General features: G+C 41.7%; 1 protein-coding gene across 1 annotated transcript in view; it reads right to left on the bottom strand.

Annotated features, from left to right (window-relative positions):
• The window catches only part of LOC128702064 (probable glutamate receptor), a 90,853-nt gene that overhangs the window by 34,621 nt on the left and 42,952 nt on the right, over positions 1-13,280 (bottom strand). The window contains exons 8-9 of the mRNA XM_070101507.1: positions 688-778; positions 79-379 (exon numbers count right to left, since the gene is read on the bottom strand). Coding sequence (XP_069957608.1) covers positions 79-379; positions 688-778 — 392 coding nt within the window. The remainder of the gene's footprint in view (positions 1-78; positions 380-687; positions 779-13,280) is intronic.

The following is a 13,280-nucleotide window of genomic DNA, read 5'->3' as shown; positions in this document are numbered from 1 at the left end:
CTTATGACTAGTTTAAGATTCATTAGGTAATAGTTTTATAACGTATTTCTATGTTTATTAACGTCGTTCTGGTCATACCTTGCTGCAGTAGAATGCGAACAAAGCCGAAGGTGACCTGTAACCAGTTCCTCTGCTCATGAATCATGTTGCATGCACTCGAGGACATGAAGAACAGTGTTGCAGCAAGCACCATCAGCGCCGCCAGGATGGCCGCCCACACCAGCGGTGCCAGGGGAAACAGGAAGCCCCAGGGATCCACCTCAGGGCGTCCACGAGCTGCCAAAATCCTCCAATAATCTATCAGTATTGGCACTGTGAAGTCTACCACCTCTGCTCTCCATCTATCAATCATGTAAGGGCCAGCACCGATGTCTACTTCCTGTTCAAGAAAGGGATGTAAAACTGGCACTTAATGAACACTCGAGTGAAAAACGATTTAATAATACATATAATGTTCTTCAGAGATGTAAGAACCTTCAAAAGACGAAAAAATTATCACAGTTTAACTAGCTAAAAATAACATTTTCATATGAACAATGTGAACATCAGAGGAACATTTAGTTTACATGTCTGGAGGATACTAAGCGATTGTGTGGGACTTTTAATATCAGGCAAAATAAAATAAGAAAGGTAATATTAAATTTAGTGGTGCATAAGAAACCTTCAGAAGTGTAAGAGTTCACTTACCTGCCTCATCACCATTCCTACCATGCCAGTCCATGATCCGTTATTAAGCTTAATGCCACTTTCTCCGTCTGATGACCGCACGTAGCAGTAACTGCTGACAGACATATACAACTGGCTTAGAAAAACTCGTAAGCAAACGGACATATTTATTAGAAAACGTTTCGGTCCTGAGAAGTGATCAAGATCTCAGGACCGAAACGTTTTCCGATAAATATGTCCTAGTATTTGCTTACGTGTTTTTCTAAACCAAAGTGTCGGTATTTATTACCAAGGTTTATACCATATATATAACTGTTGATGATAACTTCTGTGTTACACAGTCATTCACTACATATTAAGGCAATACAACGACATTTAAAGTCTACTTGAAATCACAAAATCGCAAAAGTAACAAATTTGAGTAATGAAAGTTCATAAGTGAGGTGAGCTGGATGTTGTCATGAGAGCTTTCTAATATTTAGATTTAGATTTACACTAGATTTTTAAAAGACTTTGCCGGGATATATACACCGATAGGTGCAATGTTTATCAGTGTATATATATGGAAACATAAACACATATGCAGTTTAATGTGATCCTTTATTGGCAACGTTTCGCCCACACAGTGGGCTTTTTCAAGTCACACACAGATCTACCTGGGGTGGAAGGTACGGAAGTATTTATAGTCATGTTCAGAATGTTGAGGTCAGGTGGAGAATGCTGCATCTGATGATCTACCAGGTGGAGTTATAGAGTCTTGGGTAGCTTGGCAGGGGTATTGGACAAGTTGTGAGAAGACCTTCTGCAGTGTTCTATGTTCTTATGTGGGATAGCGATGAAGAAGTTTCTTGATAAATTAGACACATGTGCAACTCTTGGGTATCTTTATTGAGGAAACGTTTCGCCACACAGTGGCTTCATCAGTCCATACAAAGGAGAATCTTGAAGAGCAGGAGGAGAATGAGGTAATCAGTCCCTCAACCTTGAGTCGATGTGGTCAGTCCATCAATCTTGAATAGAATACGGCATACGTGCTGAGAAGGAGCTTATAAACCGTTGGCAGGAGAGGTGCAGCAGTCATAGGTCGTGTAACATTTGTTCAATGTTGAAGTAGGTCGTGCCCAAGAATTAGGCAAGCGAAGAATTCCCAAGTATTAAGATCCCAAGAAGTTGCAGTGTCTGACAGGTTTGTAGATGAATGGTTCAGAGAACCGACATGTTGATAAATTAGACACATTGAACAAATGTTACACCACCTATGACTGCTGCACCTCTCCTGCCAACGGTTTATAAGCTCCTTCTCAGCACGTATGCCGTATTCTATTCAAGATTGATGGACTGACCACATCGACTCAAGGTTGAGGGACTGATTACCTCATTCTCCTCCTGTTCTTCAAGATTCTCCTTTGTATGGACTGATGAAGCCACTGTGTGGCGAAACGTTTCCTCAATAATATACCCAAGAGTTGCATATGTGTCTAATTTATGAACATGTCGGTTCTCTGAACCATTCATCTACAAAGAAGTTTCTTGGCGAGTGGTTCAGCTATGTTATAGAATCCATTGTTCAGGTTGAAATTGTTGGTTATAGAGATAAGCGATGATTCAAGGATTCTTCTGTATTGAGTGTTGTCTTCTGTGGCGATAAGTCTTGAGTTTCTGTAGTTAATTAAATGGTTGTGTGAATTACGGTGTTGTACACAGGCATTCCTTGTATCGTCAGTCCTGCTTGCGTAGTGGTGTTCTGAAATACGTGTTTGGAGGTCTCTTGATGTTTCGCACACGTATAATTTGTTGCAGTCATTACAAGGGATTATGTATACCCCTGCAGAGGATGGAAGCTTGTCCTGTCTACTACTGGTGATGTCCTTGATGGTCGTGGTTGTGGAGGTAGATACTTCGAATGATGTATTGGAAAAGATGTTGGAAACATGTTTGGCAATGGAGTTGGTGGGGAGGACTATGTATCTCTTCTCGACAGTGTCTTCTCTGGGTGTGTTGAAAATGTTTAATGCCCGTCGTCTGCAGTCTCTGATGAAGTGACGAGGATAGTGGAGTTTAGAAAATACTTGTTCAATTATAGTGCATTCTTCCTCAAGGAACTCATTGCTGCAGATTCTGAGTGCTCGCAGGAAGAAGCCTATAATTACACCACGTTTAGTTTTGGTGTCGTGGTGAGAGTAGAAGTGGAGAAGATCGTTTTGGTTGGTTGGTTTTCGATAGACTTTAAAGCGAAGTTCATGGTCAGTTTTGCAGAGAAGAACATCAAGGAAAGGAGGAGTGTTGTCGACTTCTTCTTCAAGTGTGAACTGGATTGAGGGCTCGACCTGGTTGAGCTTGTCTTGGAGAGCTTGAACGCTGAAGCGCCTGGGAGTTATGAGGAGAATGTCGTCAACATAACGGAGCCAAGTGACAGTCGAAGGAATAATGGTGGAGAAACGCTCGGCTTCCAGATGTTCCATGTATAAGTTCACCAGGACAGCACTGAGTGGCGAGCCCATGGGTAGGCCAAATGTCTGTTGAAAAAGGTGATTTTCGAAAGAGAAACACGTAAAGCCGACACATAGTTCAACGAGGTCGATGAAATCGCTGGCTGGAATAGGAAGATCAAGTGAATCGTCAATTTTTCTGCGCAAGAGATCGATGGCATGTGTAGTAGGTACTTTGGTGAATAGGGAAGTTACGTCAAGGCTGGAAAGTTTCTTGTTCCTGATGTTGATGTTGCGAATGCGATTGAGAAGATCACCCGAGTGTTTGAGATGTGCTGGACTGATAGTGCCCAAGAGTTTGGAGAGGTGTTTTGCGAGAATTCCTGAGAGTTGGTGGGGAGCACTGCCTATTCCCGAAGATATGGGCCTCAATGGGATACCAGGCTTGTGAGTTTTTGGTAGGCCGTACATTCTGGCAGGTCTGGGGTTGCTGGGTATGGTGTGCAGAAGTTTCTTTCATTGTTCTGAGTTCCTCAGAATGCGGCGATTCCTTTGAAGAAAAGTTTTAGTAAGGTTGTCCACTTGGTTAGTTGTGAGAGGTTTGTAGGTATCTGGGTCATTAAGTAGATTGAGCATTTTGTTCCTGTAGTTGTCAGTGTTCATGATAACAACACCACCTCCTTTATCAGCGGTGGTGACCCTGATGGTCGTGTCTTCTGCTAAACCTTTAAGTGCAATGATGTAACGTCGAGGTATGACTGGGGAGCTGCGTGTAGAGATGGCTGCTGAGATGATGCCTTGAAGAAAACCTTTTTGGAAGCCGGAGTCATTGTGACTGTAGTTTTTGGCGATGAAATTGAGGTCTTGTTTTGGTTTCGTAATTCCTGTTGCGAATTTGAGGCCTAGGCTGAGGGCTTCGGTTTCTGTGGTTTATAGTGGACAAGATGAAAGATTTTGAATAATGTCAGGTCTTCCTAAACTTTTTCAATGACTACTATCGCAGAGAGTTTGTAGTTTTCTAGTAAGTCTGATCTTCTGTTGAACATTCGCTGTGGTAACTCTGCTGCGGATGATTTCTGCGGTGCGTCTGTTCATGTTGCCCAGGAGTGTTGTGCCTAGTGTTCTGGCTTGGAGAAAAGCTTCCTTTGAAGCATTGTTTAAGTCATCTGCACACTCTTCAAGGTAGGTCCGAGCTGTAGCGGAGAAAGGAGGTTTGATGTTGGCAATTTGAGGAGGAGTAGATCTTGGTAAGACCATTTCTTGGATGCAGTCACGAAGAAAATTGTGTCTGTTGCAAAGAGAGTAAGCTTTTAGAAGGAGGTCCAGGTATTCTCTGTGTGAAGGATCCATTTCTACTGCAGTGTTTGACATGATGAAAATAAATGGTATAAAATACCGACACAATGGAAACATAAACACATGTGCAGTTTAATGTGATCCTTTATTGACAACGTTCCGCCCACACAGTGGGCTTTTTCAAGTCACACACAGATCTACCTGGGGTGGAAGGTACGGGAGTATTTATAGTCAGGTTCATAATGTTGAGGTCAGGTGGAGAATGCTGCATCTGATGATCTACCGGGCGGGGTTATAGAGTCTTGGGTAGATTGGCAGGGGTATTGGACAAGTTGTGAGTAGACCTTCTGTAGTGTTCTATGTTCTATGTTCAAGACCTCAATTTCATCGCCAAAAACTACAGACACAATGACTCCGACTTCCAAAAAGGTTTTCTTCAAGGCATCATCTCAGCAGCAATCTCTACATGCAGCTCCCCAGTCATACCTCGACGTTACATCATTGCACTTAAAGGTTTAGCAGAAGACACGACCATCAGGGTCACCACCGCTGATAAAGGAGGTGGTGTTGTTATCATGAACACTGACAACTACAGGAACAAAATGCTCAATCTACTTAATGACCCAGATACCTACAAACCTCTCACAACTAACCAAGTGGACAACCTTACTAAAACCCTTCTTCAAAGGACTCGCCGCATTCTGAGGAACTCAGAACAATGGAAGAAACTTCTGCACACCATACCCAGCAACCCCAGACCCGCCAGAATGTACGGCCTACCAAAAACTCACAAGCCTGGTATCCCATTGAGGCCCATATCTTCGGGAATAGGCAGTGCTCCCCACCAACTTTCAGGAATTCTCGCAAAACACCTCTCCAAACTCTTGGGCACTATCCGTCCAGCACATCTCAAACACTCGGGTGATCTTCTCAATTGCATTCGCAACATCAACATCAGGAACAAGAAACTTTCCAGCCTTGACGTAACTTCCCTATTCACCAAAGTACCTACTACACATGCCATCGATCTCTTGCGCAGAAAAATTGACGATTCACTTGATCTTCCTATTCCAGCCAGCGATTTCATCGACCTCGTTGAACTATGTGTCGGCTTTACGTGTTTCTCTTTCGAAAATCACCTCTTTCAACAGACTTTTGGCCTACCCATGGACTCGCCACTCAGTGCCGTCCTGGCGAACTTATACATGGAACATCTGGAAACCGAGCGTTTTTCCACCATTATTCCTTCGACTGTCACTTGGCTCCGTTATGTTGACGACATTCTCCTCATAACTCCCAGGCGCTTCAACGTTCAAGCTCTCCAAGACAAGCTCAACCAGGTCGAGCCCTCAATCCAGTTCACACTTGAAGAAGAAGTCGACAACACTCCTCCTTTCCTTGATGTTCTTCTCTGCAAAACTGACCATAAACTTCGTTTTAAAGTCTATCGAAAACCAACCAACCAAAACGATCTTCTCCACTTCTACTCTCATCACGACACCAAAACTAAACGTGGTGTAATTATAGGGTTCTTCCTGCGCGCACTCAGAATCTGCAGCAATGAGTTCCTTGAGGAAGAATGCACTATAACTGAACAAGTATTTTCTAAACTCCACTAACCTCGTCACTTCATCATAGACTGCAGACGACGGGCATTAAACATTTTCAACACACCCAGAGAAGACACTGCCGAGAAAAGATACATAGCCAAGTTAGGTATATGGATAGGGCGTTCTGCTTGAAGGACAGGAGTAGGAGACAGAGAGTTTGCTTTCCTGGGGCTGGGATGGAGGATATTGTTAGCCGTCTGGATGACATCATGAGAGGTAATGGGAGCAATCCTATTATCTGTCTCAGTGCTGGAGGCAACGATGTTGGCAGACATAGGAGTGAAGACCTGATTAGCAGGTATAGGTCAGCAATAAAAATAATTAGGAGTAAGGGTGGGAACCCTGTCATATGTGGTATTTTGCCAAGGAGAGGAGTTGGAAATGAATGGTTGTCCAGGGCAATTGGTGTCAATTGCTGGCTGGACAAATACTGTAAGGAAAATGAGGTAACATTCATTGACAACTGGGACCTCTTCTATGGCAGAAATGACATGTATGCCAGGGATAGGGTACACTTATCTAGGTCTGGGGTGGTAGCACTGGCAACTGCAGTGGAGGGAGCAGTTAGGACTTTAAACTAGGAATAGTTAGTAGTGGTATGGGTTTTGGCAGGAAAACAGTGAAGTCCCAGTGTAGTAATATTACTAGTTCTAGGGGAACTAGTAATAAGCAGAACGAGGTAGATATTGAAAAGCCAGGGACTTTGGGTGATAAGGACAGTAATAGGTTTAGCAGTAAAACAGAAATGAGCAGGAAGGGTAAAGAGAAAGGAGAGTCTTTCAATGTTTATTATGTTAATTGCCGTAGTGCTAGGAATAAGATGGACGAGTTGAGATTAGTTGCTAGTGCAGGTAACATTGATGTATTTGCCTTAACTGAGACGTGGTTTAATTCAAAAAGTCGGGACATGCCTGCGGAATGTCATATTCAGGGTTTTAAATTGTTCCAAGTAGATAGAAGTATCGGGAAGGGGGGTGGGGTGGCATTGTATGTCCGAGATCGCTTGAACTGTTGCATAAAAACGGGTATTAATTCTGAAGTAACACATACAGAGTCTGTTTGGATAGAATTTTCAGAGGGGCATGAAAAACTGATTTTAGGAGTGATATACCGTCCCCCCAACTTAGATAGGGACCAAGGGAGACTACTATGGGAGGAAATTGTTAAGGCCACAAGGCACGATAATGTAGTAATTCTAGGAGACTTTAACTTTAGTCATATTGATTGGAATTTCTTGACTGGGAATTTAGAATCATAGGACTTCTTAGAAGTAGCTCAGGATTGTTTTTTGAAGCAGTTTGTGACAGAACCTACAAGGGGAAATAACCTGCTTGACTTACTTATGGCAAACAATGAATCTCTTGTTAATAATTTAGAAATTTCAGAGGAACTGGGTGCTAGCGACCACAAATTAATTACATTTATCATTGAATGGAAGTACGATAGTAGCGATAACTCAGTAACAGTCCCAGATTTTCGCTTAGCAGATTACGATGGGCTTAGAGAACACTTATCATCTGTTGACTGGGGTAACGAAGAGAGCTATCAATATGACAGTTTTCTGAACACAATACATGCTGCTCAAAGAACGTTTATCCCATATAAAGAAATTAGATCAAATAGAAATGACCCAAAATGGATGAATAATAGGCTGAAATATCTACTAGGGTATAAGAAAGGAATTTATATGCGTATCAAAAGAGGTGAGGGTCATCATAGGAATCAGTATATTGACATTAAGAGGGACATTAAAAAGGGGATAAGAAAAGCTAAAAGGGACTATGAAATTAAAGTTGCTAGGGATTCTAAAACTAACCCAAAAAGGTTTTTTCCAGGTCTAAAGAACAAAAGTTAGAGATAAGATAGGTCCCCTTAAAAATAACTATGGGCACCTTACTGACAAAGAGAATGATATGTGCTCGATTTTTAATAATTATTTTCCCTCAGTTTTTACACAGGAAGACACTAACAATATTCCAGTAATTAATTTTTATAGTGGGCTAGAAGAAGATAAATTATGTAACATCACAGTCACTAGTGAAATGGTTGTGAAGCAGATAGACAGACTGAAGCAAAATAAGTCACCGGGTCCTGATGAGGTTTTTTCAAGGGTTCTTAAGGAATGCAAAATGGAAGTCTGTGAACCATTAACTAATATTTTTAATTTATCTCTTCAAACAGGTGTAGTGTCTGATATGTGGAAGATGGCTAATGTAATTCCTATTTTTAAAACAGGGGACAAGTCGTTACCGTCAAATTACCGCCCAATAAGCCTGACCTCAATTGTAGGCAAATTACTAGAGTCAATTATAGCAGAGATTATAAGAAGCCATCTCGATAAGCATAGCTTGATTAATGATACTCAGCATGGATTCACAAGAGGCCGGTCTTGTCTAACTAATTTATTAACTTTCTTCAGTAAAGCTTTTGAGGCTGTTGACCACGATAAAGAATTTGATATTATTTACTTAGATTTTAGTAAGGCTTTAGATAGAGTTCCGCACCATAGACTGTTAAAGAAAGTGGCAGCTCATGGCATTGGGGGAAAAGTGCTCTCGTGGATCGAGTCAAGGCTCACTGACAGGAAGCAGAGAGTGTCCATAAATGGGGTTAAGTCCGAGTGGGGATCTGTGACAAGTGGCCCGTTGTTGTTTATAATATATATCAATGATCTTGATGAGGGAATTACTAGTGATATGAGCAAATTCACCGATGACACAAAGATAGGTAGGATAATTGATTCAAACGTAGATGTTATGGAACTTCAGAAGGATTTGGACAAACTCTATTCTTGGTCAGAAAAGTGGCAGATGCAGTTCAATGTAGATAAATGCAAGGTTCTGAAGCTTGGGAGTGCCCATAACCCTAGTACTTATAAGTCAAATGATGTAGAACTTAGCCATACAGATTGCGAAAAGGACTTGGGGGTTATGGTGAGCAGCAACCTTAAACCAAGACAGCAATGCCTAAGCGTACGTAATAAGGCAAATAGATTACTGGGATTTATATCAAGAAGTGTAAGCAACAGAAGTCCAGAGGTCATACTGCAACTTTATACATCATTAGTAAGGCCTCACCTAGATTATGCAGCTCAGTTCTGGTCTCCATATTACAGAATGGACATAAATTCGTTAGAAAACATTCAGCGTAGGATGACTAAACTAATACATAGCATTAGAAATCTTCCTTATGAAGAAAGATTGAAGACTTTTAAGTTACATTCACTTGTTAGACGAAGAATGAGGGGAGACCTGATCGAAGTGTATAAGTGGAAGATAGGTATTAATAAAGGGGATATTAATAAGGTCTTGAGGATGTCTCTCCAAGAGAGAACCCGCAGTAACGGATTTAAATTAGATAAGTTTAGATTTAGAAAGGACATAGGAAAGTATTGGTTTGGAAATAGGGTAGTTGATGAGTGGAACAGTCTACCTAGTTGGGTTATTGAGGCTGGGACTTTGGGGAGTTTCAAATTTAGGTTGGATAAGTACATGAGTGGGAGGAGTTGGATTTGAGTGGGACGTTCACATCAGAGCTTATTTCTTGGGTGGCATTGAAAATTGGGTTGGGCAAATGTTTTGTTAGTGGGATGAATTGTAAAGGACCTGCCTAGTATGGGCCAACAGGCCTCCTGCAGTGTTCCTCCTTTCTTATGTTCTTATGTTCTTATGTCCTCCCCACCAACTCCATTGCCAAACATGTTTCCAACATCTTTTCCAATACATCATTCGAAGTATCTACCTCCACAACCACGACCATCAAGGACATCACCAGTAGTAGACAGGACAAGCTTCCATCCTCTGCAGGGGTATACATAATCCCTTGTAATGACTGCAACAAATTATACGTGGGCGAAACATCAAGAGACCTCCAAACACGTATTTCAAAACACCAGTACGCAAGCAGGACTGACGACACAAGGAATGCCTGTGTACAACACCGTAATTCACACAACCATTTAATTAACTACAGAAACTCAAGACTTATCGCCACAGAAGACAACACTCAATACCGAAGAATCCTGGAATCATCGCTTATCTCTATAACCAACAATTTCAACCAGAACAATGGCTTCTATAACATAGCTGAACCACTCGCCAAGAAACTTCTTCATCGCTATCCCACATAAGAACATAGAACACTACAGAAGGTCTACTGACAACTTGTCCAATACCCCTGCCAAGCTACCCAAGACTCTATAACCCCGCCCGGTACATCATCAGATGCAGCATTCTCCACCTGACCTCAACATTCTGAACCTGACTATAAATACTCCCGTACCTTCCACCCCAAGTAGATCTGTGTGTGACTTGAAAAAGCCCACTGTGTGGGCGAAACGTTGTCAATAAAGGATCACATTATACTGCATAAGTGTTTATGTTTCCATTATGTCGGTATTTTATACCATTTATTTTCACAGTGTATACATAATGCTATCAGTTTAATTCCTATTTCTGGGATTAAAATATTCTTGTCTGGTGGAAACAAAGCTAAGCACGGTCTTCAGTGTTTTCTTAACACTAAATTAACATTTTCACAATATTTTTATATCCCATTTGCCTTGACTATAGTTCGGTACACAGTATGTAAGACATAAGACAATAATTGGCCGAAAGCGATTTTTTTTTCAGATGATAGGAATCCCCCATTTCGATAAGGTTTGTCCATTTAATGAGGAAATCGAGTTTTCCTGAAGGGTAGTCCCTAAAATGCCACACTACTGATGGCTGCTTCGAAAAGCAATGTTCTGCCAATAGGCAAGCCTTGTTCGCATGAGATTTATGCTGTTCTTCTCCAGTACTATAGTGATTCATCATTTGTTGTGCCATTTTGCAAGAAAGTCTTTAAATATTGCCAGTATGATAATAGCCGGTCAGACAATCACTTTTATAACCGGCTGAGCCGTTATGGTAATTTATTTAACTGATAGTGGATTAAGTAAAATTTTCTGTAAGTTTTAGGATTAACTATAACTTAGTGTGAGGTTATGAAAACAAAGTCTCTGATAGACTTTCGTCTTATTCAACCACTTTCACTAGCAATACAGAAGTCTGCAGTCTACAGTTACTAGATTACTTTTTCCATACCTCAGCTTCCAGCGCCACCTGTCAGCCTGAGACATGCCCGTTCAGTTTGGTTCCTGATAAAATAGACACATGTGCAACTCTTGGGTATCTTTATTGAGGAAACGTTTCGCCACACAGTGGCTTCATCAGTCCATACGTAGGAGAAACTTGAAGAACAGGAGGAGAATGAGGTAATCAGTCCCTCAACCTTGAGTCGATGTGTTCAGTCCATCAATCTTGAATAGATTGATGGACTGAACACATCGACTCAAGGTTGAGGGACTGATTACCTCATTCTCCTCCTGTTCTTCAAGTTTCTCCTACGTATGGACTGCTGAAGCCACTGTGTGGCGAAACGTTTCCTCAATAAAGATACCCAAGAGTTGCACATGTGTCTATTTTATCAACATGTCGGTTCTCTGAACCATTCATCTACAAGTTTGGTTCCTGCCTGTTTCAGCCTAATGTCACTTATTTCTACTTTTCTTTCGCTTTATTGCCAGGAGAACCTAGTACCTAACTTTTCCCTAATCTCCTCCTGTCCATCTAGGTACCTGGAGATGCATTTTTTTATTAGTGGTTCCATTGCTCTCAGCTATTATCAGGTATGTTCTAAGTATGTCTCCCACTTGTTTTATTAATCTGGAACTGTGTGTTTAATAAATTGAAAAGATATCAACAAATTGCTAAAAGCCGTCAAGTCTAAATAATTTTTAACAAATATACAGTCCACATATATATTAAATAAGCCATGATTACTGGTTTAAAAATTTTCTCTCTTAAGTATTCGGGAACCATATGTTCCTAATTTCAGGTCCCAGAGTGTGAGTTACGGTGATGAGACTGTCCCAAAGTGTGAGCTACGGTGATGAGATGGTCCCGAAGTGTGAGTTACGGAGATGAGACTGTCCCAAAGTGTGAGTTACAGTAATGAGACAGTCCCAAAGTGTGAGTTACGGAGATGAGACGGTCCCAAAGTGTTACTTATGGTGATGAGACGGTCCCAAAGTGTGAGTTACGGAGATGAGACGGTCCCAAAGTGTGAGTTACGGAGATGAGACGGTCCCAAAGTGTGAGTTACGGAGATGAGACGGTCCCAAAGTGTGAATTACGGTGATGAGACTGTCCCAAAGTGTGAGTTACGGTGATGAGACGGTCCCAAAGTGTGAGTTACGGAGATGAGACGGTCCCAAAGTGTGAGTTACGGTGATGAGACGGTCCCAAAGTGTGAGTTACGGAGATGAGACGGTTCCAAAATGTTAGTTACGGTGATTAGACGGTCCCAAAGCGTTAGTTACGGTGATGAGACGGTCCCAAAGTGTGAGTTACGGAGATGAGACGGCCCCAAAGTGTGAGTTGAGGAGCTGAGGGAGGGACATTGTGTGACCCATTGTCCCTGAAGTCCCACATGTCTCCGAGGAACATCAGAATCAGTACCCATACTCTGTAGATGTAAACCAAACCATTCCACGGCTGGGGATTGAGCCCGATTTAGAGAGTCGTAAATCTCCAGATCGTCACGTTAGCCTCTGGGTCAGCTGGTTGCAATACGATTCATCTAACTAGGTATATTTATATACCATAGGAAGGTTAGCATAGGCACCACTACGACCACAAATGCAAGTTTTTACAGACGAACCTCCTGCCAGCGTGGCAGTGACGAACTCTATTTCAGGTCCCCTCAAAGCCGTCATCATGACTCACGAAATCGTAATGGCACGATTGCAAACAAACTATACCAGGGTGGGGAGTCGTTAGAGAGTCGTTGTTGCAGTACGGTTGCTTAGGCCCAGCAAACGAATACTGCTACACAAGTTGTGTGACTACAACTTACATGTTTGAGTTTCTTAGGAGTGCCTAGGGAAGTCGGGCAGAAAGAGCGCAAGTGTCATGGAGCAGGATAGGTAAACATGTTGGTAGTAACTGGTAAATATGTAGAGATTTTTGTATAACCCTTTCTCTGCTGGCACTTTATGGAACATTCTCTGACGCTTGATAGTATAGGTAGATAAGTAGTGAATCTTTGTCGTATAATAATACAATGTTACATAAAACTTGAGTTTGGGGGATTATTAACCACTTGAAAAAAATGATTCCAAATGGCAATAGATCAGTTGATATCGATTAGATGTGGTTTAGGGCTGACTACTGCGTTTCCATAACATTTTGTAACTTGCTTTCTGTAAACCACTCAGGTTCCCCACCTTCCCTTA

This window comes from Cherax quadricarinatus, chromosome 77 (assembly GCF_038502225.1).
Source record: "Cherax quadricarinatus isolate ZL_2023a chromosome 77, ASM3850222v1, whole genome shotgun sequence".
In the NCBI taxonomy this organism is placed as follows: Eukaryota; Metazoa; Arthropoda; class Malacostraca; order Decapoda; family Parastacidae; genus Cherax; species Cherax quadricarinatus.
This window is presented reverse-complemented; position numbering and strand designations above follow the sequence as displayed.